The sequence below is a fragment of the Artemia franciscana genome, chromosome 15 (assembly GCF_032884065.1).
Source record: "Artemia franciscana chromosome 15, ASM3288406v1, whole genome shotgun sequence".
Lineage (NCBI taxonomy): Eukaryota > Metazoa > Arthropoda > Branchiopoda > Anostraca > Artemiidae > Artemia > Artemia franciscana.
Window position 1 is genome coordinate 13313505 of NC_088877.1, and position 26974 is coordinate 13340478.

Sequence of the window (26974 nt, forward strand, 5' to 3'; positions counted from 1 at the left end):
TCATGTTCTCTATATTCAAAATAATTTGCCACGAATGTACTACCTTTTCTATGAGGAAAGCTAGCTAATTGTTTGCACATATGCGCTTTTAAATCACTGAAACAAAATGCAATGTTTAGCAAGAACTTAGAACGGAACAAAATAAAGTTATGGTCGTGCTCAAAATTTAAGGGCATCCTTTAGCGAATTATTATACACTGGGTGTATACGAAGAGGAGCATTTACGTTTAGTAAGATCAGCCTTGATTTAAACATCAGTTTTCTTGGCGCCAATTACTCAAGTATACCAAAGAAGAGACTGCATTCTTTGTGGGACTATATTGCATCTAAAGTAGCGAAAGAAATAAAAACTAACTAAATATTTTAAACTTAAAGAAAAGAAGTAAAAGCATGATGAAAAAATGAACACCAAAAAAAATTGATCTTGATCAGAAATGTTAAAGCTCTCCAGAACTAAAAAAAGAGAAAAAATACCAGAAAAAGTAGAGAAATCCTGTCTCTTTGTGTCTTTTTTTATTTGATGTTTTTTGGTTTATTTTATTTGTGTGTTCTGTTTTTCTTTTATTTTTATTTTTTTATTTTAGACTTGACAAAATTGAAACTTCATTTTTTTTTAAAGGTTTACCTCAAGCTAGCTAGAGATGTTCTTTCCAATTGGCTTGACACAATGGAAGGTGCCACTGTAAGTGATAAAAGTATATTTGCAAGCACTGCCAAACAATTTGAAGATGCATTTTTCAGAGATATGGAGTCTCTTAATGTACTGCCCCCTAATGTTGTGACAAGGGTATCTGAATATATCTCCCCTATAGTTGACTTTATCCAAAAAATCATTGACCAAGGTTATGGTTATGAATCCAACGGATCTGTGTATTTTGACGTTAATGAGTTTGATGGAAGTGATGGACATTTTTATGCAAAGTTAAGACCAGAGGCGTATGGAAATACTAAAGCTTTAGAAGAAGGAGAAGGTAAGCTGTAATATATTCGCTTCGAAAAAAAGCTATTCAAAGAAATATAGTGACTGGGTCAAAAACAGAAGGAATATTATTAGCTGTAGGTGACCTACACGGGTAAAACCCGTGCAGGGGTGGTGGTGTATATGAAACTCCACTTCAGGTGGGTGCAACTCATTTTAAATGGAGGGGAGAGGTTAAATCTGGACTTTCCATTGTGTATCAAAATTGGTTGAAACAGTTTTTATATATATATATATATATATATATATATATATATATATATATATATATATATATATATATATATATATATATATATATATATATATATATATATATATATATATATATATATATATATATATATTAATAAATAAATAGTATTGATTTAAACTCCATATTGTATATACGTGATTTTTTTCCAATCTGTTTTACTCTGAAATTGCTACAAGACTCCATATTAAAGAGTAATTGAAATTAGCCAAGATAGATAATTTTTCCTTTAGGTCTGAAAATATTCTATCAGCATTGCCTTTTCTCTTTTTTTCTAGAGTTCGAATACTATTTTAGATTTTAGTTATCTTATTTTGATGTGTTTTTGATTCAATTATGTTTTTAAGCCTATTGTAAATTACTGCTTTGTTTCATTTGTTGAAGTATTTTTCTTTTGCTTGTCATAACTTGTCATAACCATTTTAAACTTTCTTTCATAATAGACTTAGATATTGGAATCAAGTCACCGTTTCTTATAGAGGTTATTATTAAATATTTAGTCACCTAAATAAGCATCTGAAATTGTCATAGAGAAGTTCTTTTGGACAAGATCTAGTTTTTATGGCACTTGCCTGTTGGCCAAGTGCTATATAGTAATCGCAATTTCTATCAGTTTGTTGGTTTGTCTGTCTGTCCTGGTTTTGCTAGTTCGGGCACTTCCAGATACGCTAGGACGATGAAAGTTGGCAGGCGTATCAGGGACCGGACCGGATTAAATTAGAAATAGTCGTTTCCCCGATTCGACCATCGGGGGGTTAGTGGAGTTAATTTGAAAAATTAGAAAAAAAGGTCTTTTAACTTACGAACGGGTGATCAGATCTTGATGAAATTTGATATTTAGAAGGACCTCGTGTCTCAGAGATCTTATTTTAAATCCCGACCAGATCCACTGACTTTGGGGGGAGTTGGAGGGGGAAACCAGAAATCTGGGAAAACGCTTAGAGTGGAGAGATCGGTATGAAACTTGGTGGGAAGAATAAGCACAAGGCTTAGATACGTGATTGACCTAACTGGACCAGGATCTGCTCTCTTTGGGGAAGTTGGGGGTGGGGGATTTCCAGTGCTTTGGCGAGTTTGGTGCTTATGGACGTGCTAGGACGATGAAAATTGGCAGGCGTGTCAGAGACCTGTACAAATTGACTTGATAACAGTCGTTTCCCCGATTCGACCATCTTGGGGGGGTGGGCAAAAGGAGGGGAAATCGTGAAAATTGAGGTATGTTTAGCTTACGAATTGGTAATCGGTATGAAACTTGATATATAGAAAGATCTCATGTCTCAGCTGCTCCATTTTCAATTCAGATTAGATTCAGGGACATTGGGCAGTGAAGGGGGAAACGGAAATCTTGGAAAACGCTTAGAGTGGAGAAATCGGGATGAAACTTGATGGGAAGAATAAGCACAAGTTCTAGATACGTGATTGACATAACCGGACTAGATCCGATCTCTTTGTAGTATTTGGGGGTATTTCTAGTGCTTTGGCGAGTTCGAGAATAAGCACAAGTTCTAGATACGCGGTTGATATAACCGGACCAGATTCGATCTTTTTGGATGAGTTGGAAGGATTTCCAGTGCTTTGCCGAGTTCAGTGCTTCTTGACGTGCTAGGATGATGAAAATTGTTATATTTTAGGTTCCGATGTCGTCACAAGTGCCATATGAGCTTTTGGCTCTTGTTTTTGTCAGTGTTTCAAAGAGCACACGTTTCATAGCTATTGTGGAATGTGATAAATTTCTAGTTACCTGTTCATATCGAATTAATATGTTCAAAAAAATTAGCATAAGACTACAAGCCTACCTAAGCAAAGGGCTCCTCTAATTTGCCTATATTCACAAGTGGATATAGCCAACGATTTTAGGGCGTTGGAGGGGGAGAGGTGTCAGTGGATTTTCCCAGGTGTAGATCAAGTAATCTGCCAAAATGAGCATCTTTAGATCATAAATTTCTGATGTTTCTTGGAGAATTACCCATTCTTCTGTGCTTATTTTAGTGGCATTTGCGGATACCGAACTAAACCAGATTAATTTAACATTTATCAACATTCTTCGAATGACTTCTTTCCTTCTGTGTGCTGTTTTCTTCTTTTTTCTAGTGGAAATTTAGGATTAGAAAACCTCTCCTTTAAAAGCACGGAAAGTTGTAGAATCAAAAGACTTTTATCCAGACTTCAAAAATTGAAAATTTGGAATTATTCTCGATTTTTTGTGTGTTTCGATTGTTCAATCTATTTGTCTGTTTAACTAGACCTTAAGGATACTTATAAGTTCAATTTATAAAACAATACACAATATATATATATATATATATATATATATATATATATATATATATATATATATATATATATATATATATATATATATATATATATACAATAATATAGAATTATTATAATGTACATACTATAACATAATATAAAATAATATATAATATATAGTAATAAAGAGTAATAGAGTCTAGTTTTGTGGATCAATGATATTACGTTTTTTCTCAGAACTTGAATTTTTCTATGTATTAGTTAAAAAAATAAACTAAATTTACAAGATTAGAACAATAAACTAGATTAGAAAAAATAAACCAGGGTACTGTAGAGTACCCTTAAGTAGTTGGACTTTTTTTTTATTTCTACCTTAAGTCACATAGTGATTCGAGATTCTAAAAGTATGCTAAAAGTATGTATATAAATCATAATTTTAGAATGATTCCGAAATCCAGATCAGATGGTCCAAAATTTTCCAACGGATCGGGAAATTCGTTGGACAATTGTAAGGAATCTTAGTGGTTTGAGCACGCTGTTACACTTTTTCATGTAAATTCCCGTCAGTTTTTTTTTTTCAAAATTAGTTTCTGTTCGTTTTTAGTTAATTTTAATCAGTTTAGAAAAATTAAGAGACTAATTTTTAATTAATTTTGTTCATTTTTGATTGCAAAAAGTTTAAAGTTTTTCAAAATTCCCATCAAAATCAGTATTTCTATCAACATCAAAATTTCATCAAAGTATCAAAACTAATATCAAAGTAACAAAGTAAAAAAAAGTATCAAAGTAATTAAGGTATCAAAGTAATTAAGGTATGAAAGTAATTAAGGTATCAAAGTAACAATAAGGAACTTGCATAACTTTCAGTCCTCACCCCGTTTGTCTAAACTTTTAAGGCTTTGTTTTTTAAATGTGCAGCCTTGACTATGTGCTCCTTTATAGGAGACTTAAGCATATCCAAAGAAAGACTAGGCGAGAAACGTTCACCAAACGATTTTGCTTTATGGAAAGTAAGTAAGCCAGGCGAACCTTCTTGGGAATCTCCATGGGGAATGGGGCGGCCAGGATGGCATATTGAGTGCAGCGTTATGGCATCGGACATCCTCGGGGAGTCCATCGATATTCATGCTGGTGGGGAAGATTTACAGTTTCCACATCATGATAATGAGTTGGCTCAATCAGAGGTTAGTCTGTCTTTTTAAGAAATATTTTTGAGCAATTGATTTAGCTCATATATCTGTCTTTCTTCCGTGATGTAGTATTTGGAGTCAATATTTAACTATTTTCAGCTTCAAATGATTATTTTTTATTAATTCTTTACATTGTATCTTCTTTTCCTCTTTTCGATTTTTTTTTATCGATTTTTCTAAATGAACTGTTAATATACGACTTTCAATTTAAAAAAATGTCAAATTACCAAACATAAAAGAAAGAACCTTTTAAATTACTTGTTATTAAGAGTGATATTATCTTCCTATAGCTTCTATGTCCTCCTGACAGTAGATATTTCTGTACAATTTTAGGGTTTTACAAAAGTCAAGATCCAACTCCATGCAATAGTACTTGGCGGCTTTCAGAAGCTGCAATAGAGTTAAGGGATAGGTTGGTCCCCGTAAGGATTAGGTATATTTCTTTTCACCTGAATCGCCAGTAAAGAGAGCCGATACTGCTGTCTTCATTCCAATTCTTGGCCCTCAGGCTATATGAGGAGTGAGAGAAACTTTGAATATACACGTGTGGATCAAAAGTTAGGAATGGCCAAATTGTAAGGACATTGATTTCGTGTTTTGGAACTCGTGATACCGACCTGGGTTTTCGACAGAACACCTTAAATTAGGTATGCTTTCCTCAGACCATAATGTCGTTGACCAACAAATAAACGTTCAAATGGGGATAAATCCATTTATTTATGTAGGGAGAACAGATGCAATAGTCTAGATATTTTGATCACATATGCAGCGACCGTTATCACTGTATTTGTGATCCACACGCGTATATTCAAAGTTTCTCTCACTCCTCATATTGCCTGAGGGCCAATTGGATTTATCCTGTCTAAATAAATGGATCTATTCCCATTTGAACGTTTAATTGTTCGTCATAGAAAGGCATTGTGATCTGAGAAAAGCATACCTAATTTAAGGTGTTCCGTCGAAAACGGAACGTTTGGACGTTTATTTGACCTGATTTTAAGGTCTTTGTCCCTCCTCTTTTCATAATTAGGCAATGAAGCTCGTTCCCCTGCGCAAACTATCACTTAGTTTGTGCTTACGTCCTGGAAAACTTCTCTGTGAAACGCGACATTTTCGTTACCTTATAGCCTTTTCGGTATTTATAAGTTTTACTGAACACACTGTTGTTCTTGATCAAAGTAAAATGGATTTCTCTGTCTGTATTCGGAGATAATTAGCTTAGTCTCAGTTAGTTAAAGTACTATGCAGGTATATTTTATTTAAACGTTTAATATGTAGAGGTGGTTGGGTTAGGTATTTAATGTAATGCATTCTCGGCGGCCTACTTTCCATCATTCTGTGTTGTAATTTCCATAATTTTGTTACTAAAGTATTATATTTTCGTCATCACTTGTGGTCGCTGAAGAAGTGGAGAGACGGGATGAAACTTGGTGGGAAGAATAAGCACAAGTCCAAGACACGTGACTAACATAACTGGACCGGATCCGCTCTTTCTGGGGGAGTTGGAGGGGGGGGGGTATTTGGAAAAATTAGAAAAATAAAGTATTTGTAACTTACGAACGGGTAATCATATCTTAATGAAATTTAATATTTTGAAGGATCTTGTGCTTCAGAGCTTTATTTTAAATCCCGACCATATCTGGTGACATTGGGGGTAGTTGGTGGGGTAAACCGGAAACTGAAAACTGAGGTATGTTTATCTTACGAATGTGTGATTGGATCTTAGTGAAACTTGATATATAGAAAGTTCTTATGTCTCAGATACTCTATTTTCAATTTGAATCGGATCTGGGGACATAGGGAGCTGGAGAGGGGAAACAGAAATCTTGGAAACTAGATATCTTGGAAAACGCTTAGAGTGGAGAGATCGGGATGACACTTGATGGGAAGAATAAGCACAAGTTCCAGATACGTGATTGGCATAATTGGAACGGATCCGCTCTCTTCGGGGGAGTTGGGGGATTTCCAGTGCTTTGGCGAGTTTGGTGCTTCTGGACGTGCTAGGACCATGAAAATTGGTAGGCTTGTCAGGGTCCTGCACAAATTGGCTTGATAACAGTCGTTTTCCCGATTCGACGATCGGGGGGGGGGGCTGGAGGAAGAGGAAAAATTTAAAGAATGAGGTATTTTTAACTTACGAATGAGTGATCAGATCTTGATGAAATTTAATATTTAGAAGGATCTCGTGTCTCAGAGCTCTTATTTTAAATTCCGACCGTACCCGGTGATATTGTGGGAGTTGGAAGGGGAAACGAGAAATCTTGGAAAACGCTTAGAGTGGAGAGATCGGAATGAAACTTGGTGGGAAGAGTAAGCACAAGTCCTAGATACATGATTGACATAACTGGACTGAATCTGCTCTCTTAGGGGGAGTTGGGGGGGTGGGATTGGGGGAAGTAGGAGGGGGAAACCGGAAATCTTGTAAAACGCTTAAAGTGGAGAGATCGGGATGAAACTTGTGGGATAGAATAAGAAAATGTCATAGATACGTGATTGACGTAACCGGATTGGATCCGCTCTCTTTGGGGGAGTTAGGGGGGCCAGTGCTTTGGTAAGTTCGGTGCTTCTGGACGTGCTAGGATACGGAAAATGGGTTGGCTTGTCCGGGGCCTGCACAAATTGACTTGATAAAGTTGGTTTCCCCGATTCGACCATCTGAGAGGCTGAAGGGAGAGAAAAAATAGAATAGAAGAGGTATTTTTAACTTACGAGTGGGTAATCAGGTCTTAATGAATTTTGATATTTAGAAGGACCTCAAGTCTCAGAGGTTTATTTTAAATCCCGACCGGCATTAAGCCTCTGATTTTCCTTTTAAATCAATCTATTGATTCTTAGAATTTTGCTAGAGTTCAAGCCATATGACCATTCGAAAATTAGATTGGACACAAATTTTTTCATTTCTTAAGAGGCAGCCTGTCTCTACGTGTATTGAATTTTTTTATTAGGGAAATTTAAACAATAATGTTAGAAAAACATCTTTTTATAAAGGCAAGGTCTTTCTATGTGCTTCTTTTTTTTTATTGGTCTCTTAAAAATTGTGACAAAAATTTATTTTGGACACTGTTTTTCCCTTTAAAAACCAAAATAAACTAAATTATATGGATTTTTAGAAGCATGAAGGGCTAAAGTAGATCAAAATAATCATCATTGCCGTTAGTGTTTTCGATATTGTAAAAAACCTTGTTTATGATAACCTAACAAAGACATATTCAATACATGATTATTTTTTTCATTACAATAAATGGTCGATTAGTTTGTTCCATCCGAAATAAAGCAGTATACATGCTGTGGTACCAGACATACCTTTTGGGGGTTCGTTTTGTGTTGGCTGTTGTTTCCATGGTTATGCTGGTGTTGAATAATAATACCATGTAATTTTGGGTGGTGGTTGAAGGAGAGAATCGTTTTTTTAGCATTTTACAGACTTAGTATTCTGTCTCACCTTTGAACGATCGTTTCTTTTATGATTTTATGCTTGTGATTCGATCACCTCTTTCCTTCGTCTAATAAAGTGGCTATTCATTTTATTTAAATTTTCCTTTGCGGGGTTCGTAAGGTTATGGGTTCTTTTTTTTGCTATTATTATTGTTTTTAAGCATTGAAGACGGCTTAGCAGAGGTTCTGGCAAAGGTATCGACTCTTTCATTTTTCTTTTTCACTGATTGAGAATTACCCTCGTTGTTGTTGTGTCTTTTTGTTTCTTCCCTTTTTTGTCATCTCGTTAAATACGATCGATGCTATCTATGGCTTATAAATATTGAGAAGTATATTGACCATATTTGTTCACTGCAAAAAATTTTTGACCAGGAGTCAAACGGTTTTATCATTAGACAAGAAATTGGAAAACGCTTTAAATGAGTCACCAAAAATACATTGAGGGAAAAGCCAAAACACAACTTGAAATAACCACAAATTTCTATTCGCAGCAGAGCTTGTCGAATGACAGGCGTGAAAAAAAAACGTAGCTCGTGGTTTTGTGAGTACCTGAAAAAAGATTTTCACCTCTTCCAACAACATAAAATTCCATGTCCCCCCCCCTAGAAAGATCCTGGAAGTTTCAACTCGATTCTCCAGCCGTGATACAACACAGAGTAGATTAGCTCCTTACCATATTAATGAAACCTGCTGTTTGTATAATGAGAAATGCTCGCTTGGTTTTAAGCTTCAAGTTTAATTTGGTACAGTTTTACCTCATTTTATTCATAAATGAATTAATAAGTACTTTGTTTTTATATTGGTATTTGAACAGAGAAAATCCTGAGGATATGTATAAAGTATTTTTTGAGAAAGGAGAGTTTTCAAAAACATTTGATTTGGGTGAAAATATCGACTCTGGTCACCTCTTTTGTCCTGGTATGAAGAATAGCCAAAACACGTTCAATATCCACTTTTTGCTCGGTTGAATTTTGTCTTTTTTTTCGTTTATTATGTACTTCGAATTTTGCATGCATTTGTTTTTTTGCACTTTTACATTTTTAATTTCTTTTTTATCGATTTACGATACTGTATTCAGAATAACAGCAATTGAAGAGCCTGTTGAGCAGGGGTGGCTTTGGCCTCTCTTGCGCCTGGGCAAAAAAAATGAATTACCCTCCCCCCGGGGGGCTCCATCAACATTTTTAGGCCAAATAAAAAAATTATTTATGAACAAAGTTATTTTCAGTTTATTAATTAACTAATAAGTTATTTTTTAAGTATTTTTCAATTAATTATTTGAATTATTGTTATTTATTCTAATTTAATTATTGTTATTTGATTTTTTTTATTGATTTAGATTTATTAACTGCACCCTCTATTTAGTTTTACTTTAAGTAAATTTCAAAGTCCCAAAAAGATCACAACCGTTCAATTCTTTATTTGAAATTTTGCGTCCCTACAATTTCTTTGCCCAGGGCAACTCCCGCCCTAAAACCGCCTCCGCTTCTGAGTTTTTTTCTTCTTTTTTATAGGCTTGTTTTGGTAACGACAATTGGGTTCGTTATTTTCTCCACACTGGTCATTTGACGATTGCTGGTTGTAAAATGTCAAAATCACTGAAGAACTTCATAACCATCGGCGAGGCCTTACAGAAGCATAGTGCTAGGCAGCTCCGGTTTCTGTATTTACTGCACCACTGGAGAGATGGCTTGGACTACTCAGAGAACACAATGAACAAAGCTATGACCACTGAACGGAAATTCAAGGCAAGTATCAAACAGTTCGTGGTAACGAACTGTAGTAAGGAGTGACCCGGCTCAATAGTAACCAAAACTCTAAAATATGGAACTTTGATACCAATAGCTACATCAAAAGAATCGCATTTTAATGCTGATTTTAAATATTTAAGTTTCATCAAGTTTAGTCCTACCCATCAAAAGTTACGAGCCTGAGAAAATAGGAGGTAACACTCCTAAAAGTCATAGAATTTTAACGAAAATTACACCATCAGATTCAGTGTATGAGAGAACCCTACTGTAGAAGTTTCAAGCTCCTATCTACAAAAATGTGGAATTTTGTATTTTTTGCCAGAAGGCAGATCACAGGTGCGTGTTTATTTGTTTGTTTTTTTCCCCAGGGGTAATCGTATCGACCCAGTTGTCCTAGAATGTTACGAGAGGGCTCATTCTAACGGAAATGAAAAGTTCTAGTGCCCTTTTTAAGTGACCAAAAATTGGAGGGCACCTAGGCCCCCTCCCACGCTAATTATTTTCCCAAAGTCAACGGATCAAAATTCTGAGATAGCCATTTTATTCTGTGTAGTCGAAAAACCTTATAACTGTGTCTTTGGGGACGACTTACTCCCCCACAGTCTTCGTGGGAGGGGGTACAAGTTACAAACTTTGACCAGGGCTTACATATAGTAATGGTTATTGGAAAGTGTACAGGCGTTTTCAGGAGGATTTTTTGGTTGGGGGAGGGGTTGAGAAGAGGGGGATATGCTGGGGGAACTTTCCATCGAGGAATTTGTCATGGGGGAAGAAAATTTCCATGAAGGGAGCGCAGGATTTACTAGCATTATTTAAAAAAAAAAAAAAACAGTGAAAAAATAAATATGAATAAGTTTTTTTCAGCTGGAAGTAAGGAGCAGCATTAAAACTTAAAACGAACAGAAATTATTACCCATATGAGGGGCTAACCTCCTCATAATACCTCGCTCTTTACGCTAAAGTATTTTTAGTAATTTCAAGCATTTATTCTACGGTTTTTGTGATTCAGGGGTCATTCTTAATGAATTGGGACAAAATTTAAGCTTTAGTGTAAAGAGCGAGGTACTGAGGAGGGGGCGAACCCCCTCATATATGTAATAAAAACATGAGAATACAAAAGTTCTTTACGTAAGCTAATTTATAAGTTACGTATATCTTTTACTAATAAAAAGATTCGTAAAAATTAAAAGTTCTAGTTGCCTTTTTAATTAACCAAAAAATTGGAGGGCAACTAGGTTTCCTCCCCCGCTCTTTTTTTCTCAAAATCATTCGATAAAAATTCTGAGAAAGCCATTTAGCCAAAAAAAAATATATATACAAATTTCGTTTATTTATTCCTCTGCGGAGACCCCCCAAAAAAATGTGCATTGATTCAAAAACGTTCAGAAATTAAATAAAAAAAACAGTTTTTTTTAACTGAAAGCAAGGAGCGACGTTGAAACTTAAAACGAACAGAAATTACTTCGTATATGAAAGGGGCTGCTTCCTCATCAACGCCCCGCTCTTTATGCTAATGTTTTTTACTGTTATAAAAAGAAGAGTTGAGAGAAAGAGTCAAACTTTAGCGTAAAGAGCGGGGCGTTGATGAGGAAGCAGCCCCTCTCATATACGAAGGAACTTCTGTTCGTTTTAAGTTTTAATGTCGCTCCTTACTTTCATGAAAAAAAAAACTTGTTTTTTATTTAATTCTTGTTAAGAACTTCCCAAATACGAAATGTGAACTCAATACTTAGATTCTCAGTAATAGTTGTTGCAAGGGTTTGTGGTACTTGGCAAATCCCCTATCGCTTAAGTTGCTCATTCATTGACGCATTGTAGAATCGATTGTTTTCGTTAGTTTCTTTCAGCTTACCGCGAGATAAGACAAAGAGAAGGGACAGAATAGAGGAAAAATATAATTTGGACTATATGTTTACACAATAGGGGGGAGGAAATAAAGTATTTGGACAGTTTGAAGTAAGAAAACAATTCTTACTTCATAATATGAAGAATAATTGTACCTAACACATTAGGCATGCAAACCTGCTATACTTCATCCCCCCTCCCCCTACTTTGAAAATATATAGCCCAAATTTGTTTCTAAAGTATTATATTTTTATCTTACGTGGGTATGTTTCATTAGGATTGAGCGTCAGAGAAACATATTAGAAGAATATTGGATAGGGTGTATATAATACAAGTACCGGGTATGCTTCTGAACAAACTGTGTGAAAATTGAAATCAGCCCCTCCCCCCGTTAGTTGCGATATCCCACATAATGATATACTGAGGGGTACCTATTATGACTTATCTTTAATACCGCTTATCGTTGAATTTTGTCTTTAATGTTTACTTAGGCGCTAGGTTGTTTGGAAACACGACTTAATTAAAATTAATTAATTAAACTTAATTAAAATTAAGAAGAAAGAATTGAGTAGGGAACATTATCTGTCAATCAGGGCTCATTTGAAAGACTCCACTCCTTAAGATGGGTTTTCCACTTTCATTTACAAAATATAGGAAAAACTGAAAACCAAGTTGAAGTGTTTTTCTTTAAAAAAAATTAAATTTCGAAAATTTTTGTTTATTATTCAGTTCATTTATATTAAACGTAAATATGATACAACAGCTGAAAAGTGAATGAAACTAAAAAAGGCTCTCCTGAAAAAAATATAAAAAAATGGAATATATTCATTCAAGGAATTACTAGTACATGCAGGGTAGCTATTTTATTTTTATCCTGGGAGAAGGGGAATTAGGGGATTTTACCCTCTCCCCCGCCCGAAATTTTTTTTCCGATTCGTAGAAACGTACAAAGATGAATATAAACAAATTTTGATGCGTTATTAAAATAATTTTTGTACCCCCTCCCCTTTCTGAAAAAAAAATCCTTTTGTAACAGATCCTGATTAAATTCTTTTGTCAGATTCTTGCTAGCTAGTGTATTTTCTTTCCATTCTTCAATTAATAAAATTCAATTTTAAAAAACTTATCTTGACTGCAGACTGACGTTGAAATCTGACAGTTTCCATTTTTTCATTTTTTATTGTTTTATTTATTGTTTTTTGTCGGTTTGTATTTTTTTTTATCTACGGTATGACTCTCACTGTCACCAAACTTTTTGCTGGTTTCCTCACAAAAGAAGGCGAAAATTAACAGAACATATTGTAATTTTTGCTATAGCGAAGGGTTAGATTTGTATAGAGTTAGAATAGTATCCTTAGACACTTTTTTTTACTTTTGATTTGATTGTTTTTATGCGAAGTTTAAAAGAAAACAAAAAAAATTTGGCCGCCTCGAGGCATAGTGTTACTTTTATTTGCTAAAATATGTTGCTAAGTTGCAAATGTAAGGCACCATACCTTGCAACAGAAATTTGGTTGAAATATTAAGTTACCTGAAACTAAATTTAAATAAATAGTATTCTCAAACTATGGCTACTGTTAGAAATAGATGCTAATTTTTCTTGCATTGTCAATGTAGAGGTGTTTTTGGGTAAAAGGTACTAAAAATAGAATAACTATGCGTCACGCGTACACTGAGTGTCATTTGTCCTATTTATTTCAGCTTCCGAATGACCTTCTACAGTAATCATTTCATTGTAGATTGATCTAGTTTACGTATCGCGTGTTTATTTCAAACTCTCATTATTTTATTAAGGGATCATTCTTCACCTGTCCGGTTTAGCCAGCAATTACTTGTTATGATCAGAACTTTCTACTGTGTAAAGTTCCTTGTTTCCTCTTTCATTTCTTAAAGTACCAAGAACAGGGGAAACCAAATCTGATGGATTGATGAAAAAATGTCAAGAAACGCCAAACGCTTGATGGGGGTAGTGATTTTGTCGACACTAGAGCCAATTTTCAGTGTTGTAAGTTACACATACTCTTTGGTTACCCGTTTACCCTGGTACTATTTTACCTAGTGTGCCCTAATGTAAACTATTCGCACCCTGGATATCAATATGCCCGATTTATTTTAGTAATAGCTTAGGGTAGTGTGCTAAAATTATTTGGGGAATTCTTTGCTGGGCAGTGAAACTTGGTACTGTGGCAAGTCCATTTTTTCCTCTTTCATTTTATCAAGTACCAAAGACAGGGGAAACAAAATCTGATGGCTTTGTTTTGGTGGAAACTTACGTCACCATATATATCTCAATCAGTGAATCAGATCATTTTGTTCTAGGAAAAACACTGTCATTGGCTACTGACAAATTACGGTTTGCGTCATAAATACTTATTATCAGTCAATATAATGTATAAGTAAAAAAAAGAAAAAAAAGTTAAATATATAGTTTATCAAAGGTTTACATTTTACTTGGGACAAACATTCTTTCATAACGCACATGTTTCGCGTTTATTTCTTTCAGCTTCGGGACTGGCCCCGTGACAACCCTTGGATATTGTTTGGGGATCTAATTTGAGGGAAGAATTTCACGGTGTTTACAGGTACTCAATCAATTTTTCAAAAAAGAATAAAAAGTGGCTTTAGCCTTTTTTACTCCAGCGAAACTAAATGAATTTTAACTAATAATTCAGAATATGAGCCGCGGGAAATAGTAACAAGAGCACCCTTCAGATTTTCTTCCATACGGCCTGATTGTTTCAAAGTTAAGCCAAAATGCCGTGCCGGGGCAGCATTTTCTAAAAATGGTTTAGTAAAGGTACTGTAGGTTCTTAAAAGATGGAATGATGGAACACACTAAGTTCTTTCAAAATTTTAATAATTGTAAGCTAGCGTTGCCTATCTTCACCAACTCTGCAGTGAGCACCTGCCTCTTGAAATAAGAACTGACCGTTATTCCTAGTAGTTGGTTTGTTTACTATTAGTTGTTCAGTGACAGGGGTGAAGGATCAAAATTAGTAGTAAAATTCTTAAAAGATAAAATTTTACAATTAAGTCTTTTCACAGTCATTAGTGAATGCGCTGACTCCTGTCTTACTTTTTCAGCGGTTGCTGCAGCTCTGATGGGGTAAATTTTAGCGCATATTTCCTCTAACCTTAAGTCATCGACATCCTTCCATCTGCTTTCTGTATCAGTGCCAATATTATTGGTCGTGACTAGAAAAAATTGGGTTTAAAACAGTCCCTTTAGGAACTCCTCAAAAACTAGCTATTGATCTGAGAAGACTTTCTTATGCTCTATTATTAGAAATCAGTTTGAATAAACTTAGAATAGCAGAAATCTAATTAGGATTTAAAGGAAACTACAAGAAGATTTTTAGTTAATTAAACCAAGATTAGAATATTGGAAGCTACAGTGATGACAGTGGTCAAATATGGCTCTGAAGCATGGACACTCCGAAAAGCAGATGAAAATTTACTAGATGTTTTCCAGAGAAATTGCCTACGGATTGTTCTGGGTACCCGGCTGACTGACCGTATTTCAAACAGTAGGTTGTACGAAAAGTGTGGTTCAATCCTGCTTTCTGGGGCTATAATGAAAGAAAGGTTGAGATGGCTAGGCCACGTTCTACGGATGAAGGATGACAGATTACCGAAGATTGTCCTTTTTGGCCAACCGTCTGGGGCTACACGGAAAGCAGGTCGTCCTTGTCTGGGTAGGGAGGATGTCATAAATAAGGATTTAAAGGAAATGGGGACTTCCTGGGAGGGTGTAAAGAGGGAGGCTTTAAATAGATTAGGTTGGAGGAGGAGCGTGCGTAGCTGTGTTGGCCTCAGGCGGCTTGGTGCTGCAGTGAGTTATTAGTAGTATTAGTAGTATGCTTTATTAGACCAAAGCCTTTCTTAAAATATATAGTTAGCTGGCTAAATTGATCTGATTGCTTGATTAAATTATGAAAAAATCAGGAAATCGATTTAATGAAAAAGAACTTCATTTGCAGTTGTAGTTTTGCTACTAGTGGGTGCCAAAAAAAATAAAGAAAAGAAAAAGAACATGGATGAAAAATATGCTAAACGCATATGGCATCGAATAGCTTTAGAAGATGTGGCTGTAGTTTGAAGGTGAATTTTTTTGTGAATCCACTGAAAGTTACTATTCAAATTGTTACAGATGAAAAGTGTTGTCGAATTCAGCGAATGAGTTTTGCCAAATTAATTGCATTGTTCAAGGTGGCAGCTCTAACAAAAATGTTATGCTGGCGTATAAATTTCATTTTTTGTTAAATAGCCAAAGGAAAAATCTTGAAAATCGCGGTTATCAGGTTTGAATAGACCTAAGATGGCTCCAGGTGTGAACTATGCTATATTGGACAATAATGTGTTGTTTAAAAGTTTTATGGAACAGTAAAATATTGATTAATGAATGTGAAGTTTATTTTTATTAAATTTTTAATTGAGCTTTACGTGAAGTTTACATTAGTTTTTAAACGTGAAGTTCAATTTTAGGATTTTTTCCTCGCAGTGAAATCTATACTACGACAAAAACCAGAGGACGTCATTGTTGACTATCAACCATTCACTTTGGAAGATAAGACCCTGATAGCTACATTTAGAATGAAGAAAGAAGCAGTGCATGCTGCTTTGTGTGGTAAGAATATTTTATTTCACTAGCCAGAAAATAAGTAATTAATTTTATTGTCATCTATTTATTTTTTTCTTTTCTGACTTTTTGACAAAGTTTTTACTCATCATATTTTTTATATATATTTTCATTAATTTTATTGTGATCTATTTACTTTTTATTTTTGACTTTTTTACTAGTGCTTGTTTGATGTAAAATATAAATTCGGCAACCATGCTGTCATAGAAATTTTTAAAATAAAATTCTATTTTATTCTATTCTTTTACGCGTAACTGAACTTTGATGTTTTTTTGTTTTTTTTTCGTTTCTTCAACAATAAGACATTTATTTGACTTTTTTACTAGTGCTTGCTTGACATAAAATTCAAATTCGGCAACCATGCTGTCATAGAAATTTTTAAGATAAAATTCTATTTATTTACGTGTAACCAAAGTTTGATTGTTTTTTCTTCAACAATAAGACATTAATTTGCCAGAAACAGGCGTAAAAAAAAGAAACTAAAAATAGATATTACAAGTTTATTCAGTATTCTCTGTTTTCCAGTTCCTTTAGGCATCCACTTAAAAATTAAATCAACATTTATTTTTTATTGTCTAAAAACAATACGTCCACTCTGGGGATGTACTATAATGTTTAGATTATTGGCCTTTATAATAAGACCTATCAAGGCTACTGTTCTTAGAACCTAAGCACAGACAAACAAATGCTTGTTGCAGAAAGGGGCTGCGTGCTGTGCTTTGCCGGACTACCACGTAATTAAATTTTTTTTAGATAGGTTAATGCATGGAAATACATGAAATGTATTAAGAGTATCATAAGTGCATGAAATGAAAATTCACGGAGCATTAAATAAATTGTAAGACCTGTCGTCATCGCTTTTACTATAAGTTCTTAAAGTAGCGTTCACAAAAATATTGAGACTGTCATGCATGGCCATTTGGATGTCTAGACGCAAACAATGCTTTTTACTACATTTATTTAGATTATGAGAATGTTTCTTTAAAAAATAATGTATAATAATGTAGCAACCGAATTTTTTTGTAATCTTTCGGGGGAATAATAAAAAAACGTAAACATTAGGTAATTTATATATCAAAAATAATATAGCTTGTAGGAAAGATTTGGATTATCACAAAAATTTGTCCTTACGGGGATTCGATACCTTAAAGGATTGCCCAACATTTATAGAATTTGTATAACTTTTTCCGTTTTGTGCCGAAGATAAAAAAAATATCCCATTTCAATGACACTTACATTATTAGAAAGTGTGAATATTTTGATATAAAGGACCAATTTTCTTTTTCAAGTTTAGGAAAGGGCATTCCCTAACATTTTCTAGCATGCCTTCTAGGAAAACGCTAGGAATCAGCGTAAAAGAAATACTATTTGAGGAATTTGGCAGCATTAGGATTTCCCTGTGAAGACACCGCCTTTGATTGAAGATATTGCCGACAAAGGTGACCTAAAATCATTAGGATTTCCCTGTGATAACACCGCCTTTTATTGAAGATCTTGCCAAAAGAGGTGACCTAAAATAAAATTGCCTTTTAAGAGCTCAATTAATATCATTTTGAAAGAAAAGGCATTAAACCACTAGGAATTTAGACAGACACACACACATCCACGCATAACGGACGTAACACTATAAATTACTTGTATTTCCGCCACACATATGGAGCTTTATTATGCGCCTTGGTGAAGTGCAAAAGTATAGTGAAGTTTTTATTTAGCTAATTTTTTTGTATTGTGTGCTCAGCTTTTGTGATTTTTTTATTTTTTGACTAAAGAAAATAAATTTTAGGGAGAATAAGTTATCAATTAGTAATAGATTAATTGGAGACAAAACTGGTTATCACTTTAGGTAATTGTAACTAAGTTGTATGATGCCAGCTTCTTTTTTGTATACTGTGTAATCATGATAATAATTTATTTATGCCCGCTCATACAAAAAAAGAAAAGAAAAGGGGAGTGGTAAAAAAGAAAAGAAAACAAGAACGCTTCAACAACAAAGAATAAAAACAAACCTCAACTTCTTTACAGAAACTCACAGATAGGCAATGATCACAGAATGACAGATAGGTAATAGACAGTGCAAAAACAATGATTTAATTCCGCTTTTCTCGACATTTCCTTCAGAGGACATCACAATGCCAATCGGGTCCCCCGTTTTTGGGATCTTAGAACGAATGCGTTTCCTTTACGGAATAAGTAATAACTTCAAATAATTGCAGTAAACAGGCAGTAGTTTCAGTTTCTCAGTTTGAGTGAAGCAATCCCCGGCGACTCATGAAGCAGGTGAGGGAGATCAACTGTTACTGCTGCAAAAACGTTCCTGTTCAGGCTAAACTTCAAAGAGACTTGCTATGGCTTGATCGATTACCTTTCATAATTTTATCAATTATCAATATGCGTGGACTTTTAATATCTTGTCCATGCGTTATTTTCTGATACATCATACATTTTTTAGAATTAATTTTGTTTGTTCAAACGTCACATATAAATTTTCACTGCTTTGCTGCTTACCCGCCAACGATTAAGTTACAAAAAATCAGACTCTTAGTGCGTTAACACATTAACTAACACGTAAACTAGTGTTTTAATATATAATGCGTTATTAAAGTGTTGCAAGAGCAACACTTTGGTTTTGTTTCCTCACTTCGATTAAACACTGAAGTTGTTATTGTGTAAGGATCTAGAAATAAATACTAGGTACACCAACTCACAAAAGTTGAAAACTCCTCATTGCAATTAGCAAAAGTTGCAAACCCCTCATCGCTGAAGTTGATTGTAGCTTAACAGCCAAATATTACTTACACGTCCCCTACATGTCTTACCGCTGGAACCCAATTGGTCTTACCATCAAATTCACTGGAAATAAATAATAGGTACACCAGCTAGCAAAAGCTGCAAACCCCTCATTGCCGAAGATGATTCTGAGCTAACAGCCGACTGTTGCTTAAAATTTCCTGTATGTCTCACACTTGGTATCGGCCTATTTTTGGTTTCAGTGTGTACCTTACTACTGAAGTTGTCAACCCCTTTAAACTTTCAAACTGGTATATCTCATGAAGGAATTTTTCTGCGAAAAAATGGATGACGTATTCTTTGATCAGCTCATCAAGAGCTATCGACTGCCGTCGCCAAAAAAAAGTCTATCTGTCTTAGTTCAAAAGTTGACTTTCTTGCCGTAGGCCAAGTTAGAAAGGACCGAAGGATATACTCTTAATTTCTTTAGCAATGAGAGAGCTTTTAAAGCTTAAGAGGTACGTCTGATGCCATTTATCTACCGCAATCCCAATTGCAAAAAAACGAATGATAAACTCAGCTGAAATCACAAACAGAAATGGGTAGAAGCAATAGATTTTGGCCCCAGGAAAGAGTTCTACGAAGCTTTCTAAAATGCAGTCATATTCATCAATCCAACCCAAGGTCCACACTTTCTGTAAAAACCGCAGAGGTTACACCCTTACCACTTTCTAGGAATAAGCTGAAATCGGGATGCTAGGAACAAAAAAAAAAAAAACGACAAAACCAAAGTGTTGCTTTCGCAACGCAATTAGTAACTCCAGTTCCATTTGGAACTTATTTCCAAATGGAGTTAGGAAAAATATTTATATGCTTTGACTATGTTGCAACATATTTTTTTTGCTATATGTATATGTATATGTATATGTATGCATAACTGTATTTTGTTTATTTTTTTACCTTTTCTTTCAGATAATATCAACACCCGAAGTGCAATTGACACAATGCAGGAATTAGTCAGCGACGTTTATATTTATTTAGAAAAACAGAAAGTACCTAATAGAGAAGTTTTAAAAAGCATCGCCGTTTTCATCACACACATGTTTCAAGTGTTTGGAGTTATACCCAAAGATGAATCTATAGGATTTCCAACCGAAACCTCCTCAGCAACAGTAAGTATTTTGTAGCCTATTAATTGCCTATTATGCAGCCTATTATTATGCTATATTAATGTTAACCTATTATTAGCCTATTAGTATATTGTAGCCTATTTAGCCTTTTAATACATATTATTGGCACTTCCCAGAAGAAAAACATAATTCAATTTTCAATTTCGTAATGATTATACAAAAAAAAAATTAAAAATAAAAAAAAACACAAAAACGTCTACTAGACTTGAATAACGTCAAATTTTCACTTATTGATGGATTATCCCAAAGTTCTTGGGAGATGTAGAAGTCAGCGCTAAAAAAAAGCACCTTACCGCACCAAAGTAGCCCCTCCAGTATTTTTCCAGTAATTTTTTTACGAAAACCAATATTACTTACAAATATTAAATAACTCAGCCCCTCATTAACAGGATAGGAGTATTCTACGTGTATTACAGTTCCTCGCAATTATTATTTTTTTTTGTTGAAAAAATAGTTGGAATAGAGAAGGTTTAGGATAGCTCTGTGGAGATTGCATCTGCTCAAAGGCTACTCCACATGAAAATAAGTAGTTTGAGAGAGCTGTATCTGTCTTGGCTTTTTCTACAAGTAGCCATGACTTAATGCCCACAACTACTTGATTTTGTGGACATCAAGTCATGGCTAATTTTAGAAAAAGTGAAGCCCTTTTTAGGATTGTGTATAAATGATGTCAGTTCATTTTTTGATAAATAAGTCTTATCTATCATCCGTCCATACTTCGTTCCTAGGGCAGAACTAAGGTAGATAGTCATAAAACAAAGGGGTGAAAGATTGGATTGATTTTGAGCTGACGCGTAATGCACAATATCGACTGGACTTGTATACAAAATCTTAGACTGTATTTGCATGGACTCACAGGCGAACCAGTGAAACCGAAGCCTAAATAGGCTTGGCCGCTTGTAGTCTAACCTGTCATACCTGTATTACTCCAGTATTTTTGTTAAATCTTTTTGAAAGGAAAACCTCTGATTGATGTAAGTACTTACTTCCAAAACTTTTCCTCTGTTAGCAACAGAGGAGACTGGGGGAAATGGTTGAAACTCTTTCTAAAGAAGGTTTCTGGTGGCTCTGATGGTATGACCATTTCTCAAAGTCTGCTCCACATGGCAGTTAGTGATTTGAGGGAGTTGTCTTATTCACGATTTTAAAAGAACGAAGAGATTTTTCCTAGAAATTGCTCAAGGATAATTCTACAAAAACTTGTTGATGAAACGCTAAATAATTTTGTAAATCTTGGTGATGGTTGGTGATCTTGGTGATGAAGCGCTTAATGTCACTCTTTGAGAATGAAGTGGCTGGACTCTCCTTTCAGTAGGATTGAAAACTTCTCCTTTCAGTAAGCTTCTCCTTCTCCTAGGACTTCTCCTTTCAGTAAGCTTGAGCATAGCCTCCCGATGGATGAAAACCTCCCTTAGAATAAATTTTTATAATGATCTTCTAAGTGGGTTACAATAAAGCTGGACAGACGACTTTAGGATAAAATGAGATTTGAAATAACTTTAACATTCGGAGATACTGGGGATACCCTGAAGATGGCATGTGATTGTGTGTTACTGAAAGCGTTTTAATTCCTTTTACTCTATATTTCTTTTGTTTATGGCGGTTGTTCTGTGCAGTGCATCCACAATCATCGAATTTTTGAGTATTTCTGTGTTTCAGCGAATTTCACTGCTTTCTGTCTGTGATATTTGTTTTAGGCAGTGCTTGCTCTATTCTGAATTTTTCAGTATTTCTTCCTCGAGAAGGCGCTGTTATGCTCCAAACAGTTTGAAGTAAAGTTAACGCGAAATACAATAATTATAAAAAAAAAACCTTTTCCAATCTGGTTTCCTTCTGACAGATTGAGAATACCTGTACCCAACAAGTATCTCTTATGCCAAGTGTTATCCCTAGAAACCCTTTTCCAAGGTAAGTAAAACCTTCGGTAAGACAGTATCCAGGGGGGGGGTCTTACCGGGTTTGAAGCCCCCCCCCCCTCCAAAAACACGTCACAAAAATGCATAAAAACAAATTTTGATTCTTAACTTAGGTTTTTTTGTAATCTCATCCCCCCTCCCCAAAAAACATCCCTCAACCCGATAAAAATCTTGGATACACCCTTGCCTACTGGTTCTAGACTGGAACAAAGTTGAGTAAAATCAATGGTTTCAAAAGACCGTATTCCCTCTTTCTCTCAATTTTGTCTTTAATTGTTTACAGTTTGACCCCCCCCCCCCTGTTAGAATTTGATTTTTTTCAGGGGTTCGGTTAATTTTTTAACAACTAAGGTAAAAAGACAGTATAAAATAACATGCCTGGCAGAGAATAAATTAGAGAACAAGGATTTGGGAAGCAATTATAGATTGACACAATAGAAAATTTAGTTTCAGTATGTTGTTAGCTTACGCTGTTTGTTCGAAAAGTGATTGTTTTTTATTGTCTTAGAGTGAAGAGCAGCTCTACCCTTACTTGAAAGCTTTCGCTCAATTTCGGGAAGAAGTTAGGAAATCGGCCAAGGAAATTGGTAATCATGATCTCCTCAACGTTTGTGATAAAGTCCGTGATGAAATCTTACCAGAACTTGGAGTTAGACTGGAAGATAAAGAAAGTGGTGAGTTTTCAATTCTGGGGTAGTTTCTTTTTATGCTACTTTTTTTTAGGCATGCATGTGACTAATAAGTGGAAGTTTTAACTATAATTTGACATATCTTCGCTATGCAACAAAAACCTCGTATCTATCCTTTCTTTTTTATTCAAGAATATAGTCTAAAGCATTTCTACAGGGATAACTGCGATGGAAATATTAGATCCTGGCACGTACACAGGGGGAGAGGGGGCTTCGGGCCCGGCCCTCCCACCCAAAATTTTGTGAAATGTTTAATTTCCCCATGGTTTCTTGGGATTTCTGGCAAAAGTAGGACATTTATTAACAATATAGATACATGTGGAAGCATTTTTTGGGTGAATTTTACAGCATGCAATGAACCGGTCAAGTCACTGCCCAATTATTAACCCATTTTCTGGCTAACTTTTCACCCTCTTTGAAGTAATTAGCAATTGTACTGTTATATTTTCGTAAAGAGAGTTTGCTTTCCACAGCAAAAAAGAATTATCCTTGATATTAGGGCGTTTAACCCCCTTTTCAGGATAAAGGACAGATTTTAATGGATAAATTTTAGAAACTATCATTTTTCATTAAAATCTAACTTTTTACAATTGAAAAACTACCCCCCATAGCACCCATATTACACTGTTGACCCCAAAATTTCCCTTTCAGTGGGATATAATAGATTAATCACTGGTTCTAAATCGCTATGAACATAACCTGAGCCTGAAACGTACTTTTGAGGCTTCAGTCTTTCCCCCCCCCCCCATCCGCTACAATACTACAGATTAAAGTGAATCTGTATTTTCTGATATACGTGATTTTTGCATGATTAAATAAAAAAAAGTGCTACTTTATATCTGCTGTTTCGAAGGTTTTGCGCCCCCTCCCCCCCCCCCAAAAAAAAAAATTCCTGCGTACGTACCTGATTAGATTCAAAGGTATTGATTTTTTTATTGTGTTTATTATTATTGCTCACTGTATAGTGTATATACTTGAAATAACTGCAGATATATTTTATTTTTATTTGTATGTTTGCATTATATTTTCATCTCTACTGGCAAGCAGTAAAATTAAATATGAAAATTATTAAATAAGAACAACATAATATAAGCGCCTTTTTCCGTAGGGGATGTTATCTCCACTCCCCCTCCGCTTTAGTTAAGCCTTATCCGGTCATAGTATCGGCTTTGTTTTCTGTTTAATTGGTTGTGTTAATCGACCTGTATTTAGCTTGTATGGTTTTTAGGTTACCAGAATTAAAAGAATAAAATGCCTTAATGACTCGACAAAGTAAACATTTTGTGGCAATTTCTTTAATCTAGAGATTTCTGAAGTTCTTGAAATATGGATAAACGCATGAATCTATAACAGTTTGTATCGAAAAGCTTTAACAAGTCAATAATTATCCAGAAAAAGTATTAAAAAAAGATAAAGTAAACGTTTTGTGGCAATTTTGTCAGTATAGAGACCTCTGAACTTGTGGAAATCTGAAAAGAAAACAACAACAAAAAACAGGAAAATTATATTATTGATTCGCCTTAAAAAACTTCAACTAGTCAATAGTGTTTTAGAAAAAGTTACTTTGATTACAGATTGTGTTAATGATATAGGTCGTGGGATCCAATTTCAACGATGGTATTTGTCTACAAACGTTATTATTAGAATGTCAAAATCCCGGCCCGACTCTCAAAAAGGTCTAGTACAATGTTTCTAATGCTGGAATTTACTCTTAAAGTTTTTGTTTGTCTATAGTCGATTCTTTTCCAGGTATTTTTTGTGACTTCTTTTCACTAACTAGAAAATGTAATAGTGGTGTAATGAAAGGTTAAGTGCATAGTCCAGTGGCAGGATACTTGCCTATAATATAGGTCGCTCCGCCGGCGACATATATTTTTTTATAGTAAATTCCATTTTTTGCTTTGATCGATTTTCTATCGAAATCAGCATGGATTTTCTCTAATGATAATTATCTTATCCCTTCTTTAGTTTTTTTTACATGTTTGCCTTCTGATACTCTTTACACATTCTTTTTCGACAGATCATGTAAACCTGGGCTGGGGAAAATCACATTATATCGAAAATTGCCGATTTATTAGTTTGTATCTATTCTTTGTTTACTGATTATGGCCTACTCGCATGGTGCTGACTTAGCTAAATAATGTCGCTCATAAAGTTGATGAAGTTTTCTGTATGCAGCCAATTACGGATATTGTACTGTCTTGAAGAAACTTTCTAAAATTTGAAGGGGAGTTTGACTAATTAGTCGTAACTTCCAACCTGATTTGGCTCGTTAGAGAAAAATCAGGCTTAATAATTTTTTGCACATTTTTTTGTCAAAATTCTGTAATTTCCATCTCTTTGTGGGTACTTGGAACGAAATATCTATTAATGCTTGCAAAATTTTACTGCCAACCCATGAGGATTTCTCTAATCCATCTTTCTCTGGAATCCACTCGATTTAGATTATTGGATTTTAGGTAAATTTATAATAAAGATTGAATCGCCTGAAACTCTCATTAAAGAAAGAGATGTTAAAAGGGCAGAAGAAGAAAAGAAACGACAAGAGAAGGAGAGAAAGAAGGCTGAAGCTGCTGCGAAGGAAGCGGAAAAAGCTGCTCTTCAAGCTATCCCTCCCGGTGACCTTTTTAGAAATGAGACAGATAAATATTCGCAGTTTGACGACCAGGTAGTTCTTTAAAATATGCATGATAGGAATTTCTTAGTTAAGCTTTATAAGACTAGACGTTTCTCTCCACCCCCTCCCCCGCAATATGGGGTATATTAAATTAGATGAGTCTTTTGTCTAACCTAACCATATAACTCTTTGTTTTGATAATGATTTAAACAAGTTTTTCAACTGTGTAATACTGTGTTAAGTAACACAATTATTTGTTGGAAATCATTAACAGAATCTTGAAAAAATAATCGTTGTGGAAGTTTTGATGTTGAACTATAATTGAATTATGTTAAAATTGTGGGTATATATGCTATCTTCAGCATATAATTGGAGTAAAATATATATGAAGTATAATAGGCTATAATGATATTGTTTTTCGCCAGTTTTTTTATATGCTGCCAATTTTTTTTTATTGAGTGGAGTTGATAAGTGTCTACCCTTGACGGTTTATTGATAAGACATTATATTTTGGAAAGCCGCGTGTTATTCTTGCATGGGGCCAAAGGAGTGGTTTGGTTTGACCATGAGCTAAAGCCTAAGATTTATGAGCCGAAGGGGGGGGGGAGTCTGTGTCACAGAGAACTAATTGGAGTTTTTTGTCAAATTTTCGTTTCTTTGACCCATTTTGTTTTTGTTTAAGAGTTCAAAACTCTGTTTTAACGGGCAAGCTCCTTTTTAATAAAACCAGTTTTCAATCAAAATTATAATAAAATGAAAGAATGCTTAAGATGTTAGACCCTCTCCTAGTCCCTTTGTTCAAATATTGTCCTAAAGTAACGAATGGGAAATTTTACAGAAAGGAGGAGAATCGATATCGAGAAATACAGACATTGAGAAAGGAGCATTTTCCTAGGGTTCCATAAGTGGAACCCTATCTTTGCTATCTTTGCTACCAATAATTTTTTTTATGGTTCCAGTTAAGTTTGCAATTTCTGTTTCTGTGTTTTGGACTGAGGAAAACTATCAAATAACCCTCGTAGAATCTAATATTCACTTTATATTAAATTTAATATTAATATTCATTCTGTTAATATTTAATTATATTATATTAATTATATATAATTATATTATTTAATCATGTTAATATCTAATATTCACTAATATTCTAAGCTTTTTATATGCTTTATTCTTTACTTAAAAACTCTACTTAAAACTTATTACTTTTACTTCAAGTAGTTAATTAGCTTAAGTTAATTTATTGATTTTTTACAGTTAAGCTGTAAAACTTTAAATCCTGCTTAAAAGTCTTTTTAAACTTTACCTGTAAACTTAAAAAAAATTGTTTCTTTTTTTATTTAAACTCTTAAATTTCCAAAACAGAAGAGTTTGTTATAACGCTGAGCAAAATTCGTTGATGATCTGACCAAATTATCTTGATCTGACTAGTTACTTTTTAACAAAAATTTGTTCACGATTTGCGCCATTTTGATCTTAGTTTTAGTTTT

The 26974-nt window shown here is 34.5% G+C and overlaps 2 protein-coding genes across 3 annotated transcripts in view; one reads left to right on the forward strand and one right to left on the reverse strand.

The window, feature by feature from the left end:
• Positions 1-26974, forward strand: part of LOC136036073 (cysteine--tRNA ligase, cytoplasmic-like) — a gene marked incomplete in the record, with an annotated part of 157894 nt that overhangs the window by 126332 nt on the left and 4588 nt on the right.
• The window catches only part of LOC136036075 (high mobility group protein DSP1-like), a 161909-nt gene continuing 152316 nt past the window's right edge, over positions 17382-26974 (reverse strand). Inside the window, exon 5 of one of the 2 annotated variants that reach the window (XM_065718040.1) lies at positions 17382-17859. In XM_065718040.1, coding sequence (XP_065574112.1) covers positions 17831-17859 — 29 coding nt within the window. In that variant the 3' untranslated portion in view covers positions 17382-17830. Of the gene's footprint in view, positions 17860-18340; positions 18649-26974 lie in introns of those variants that run through there. The other variant, XM_065718039.1, reaches the window with a different exon arrangement.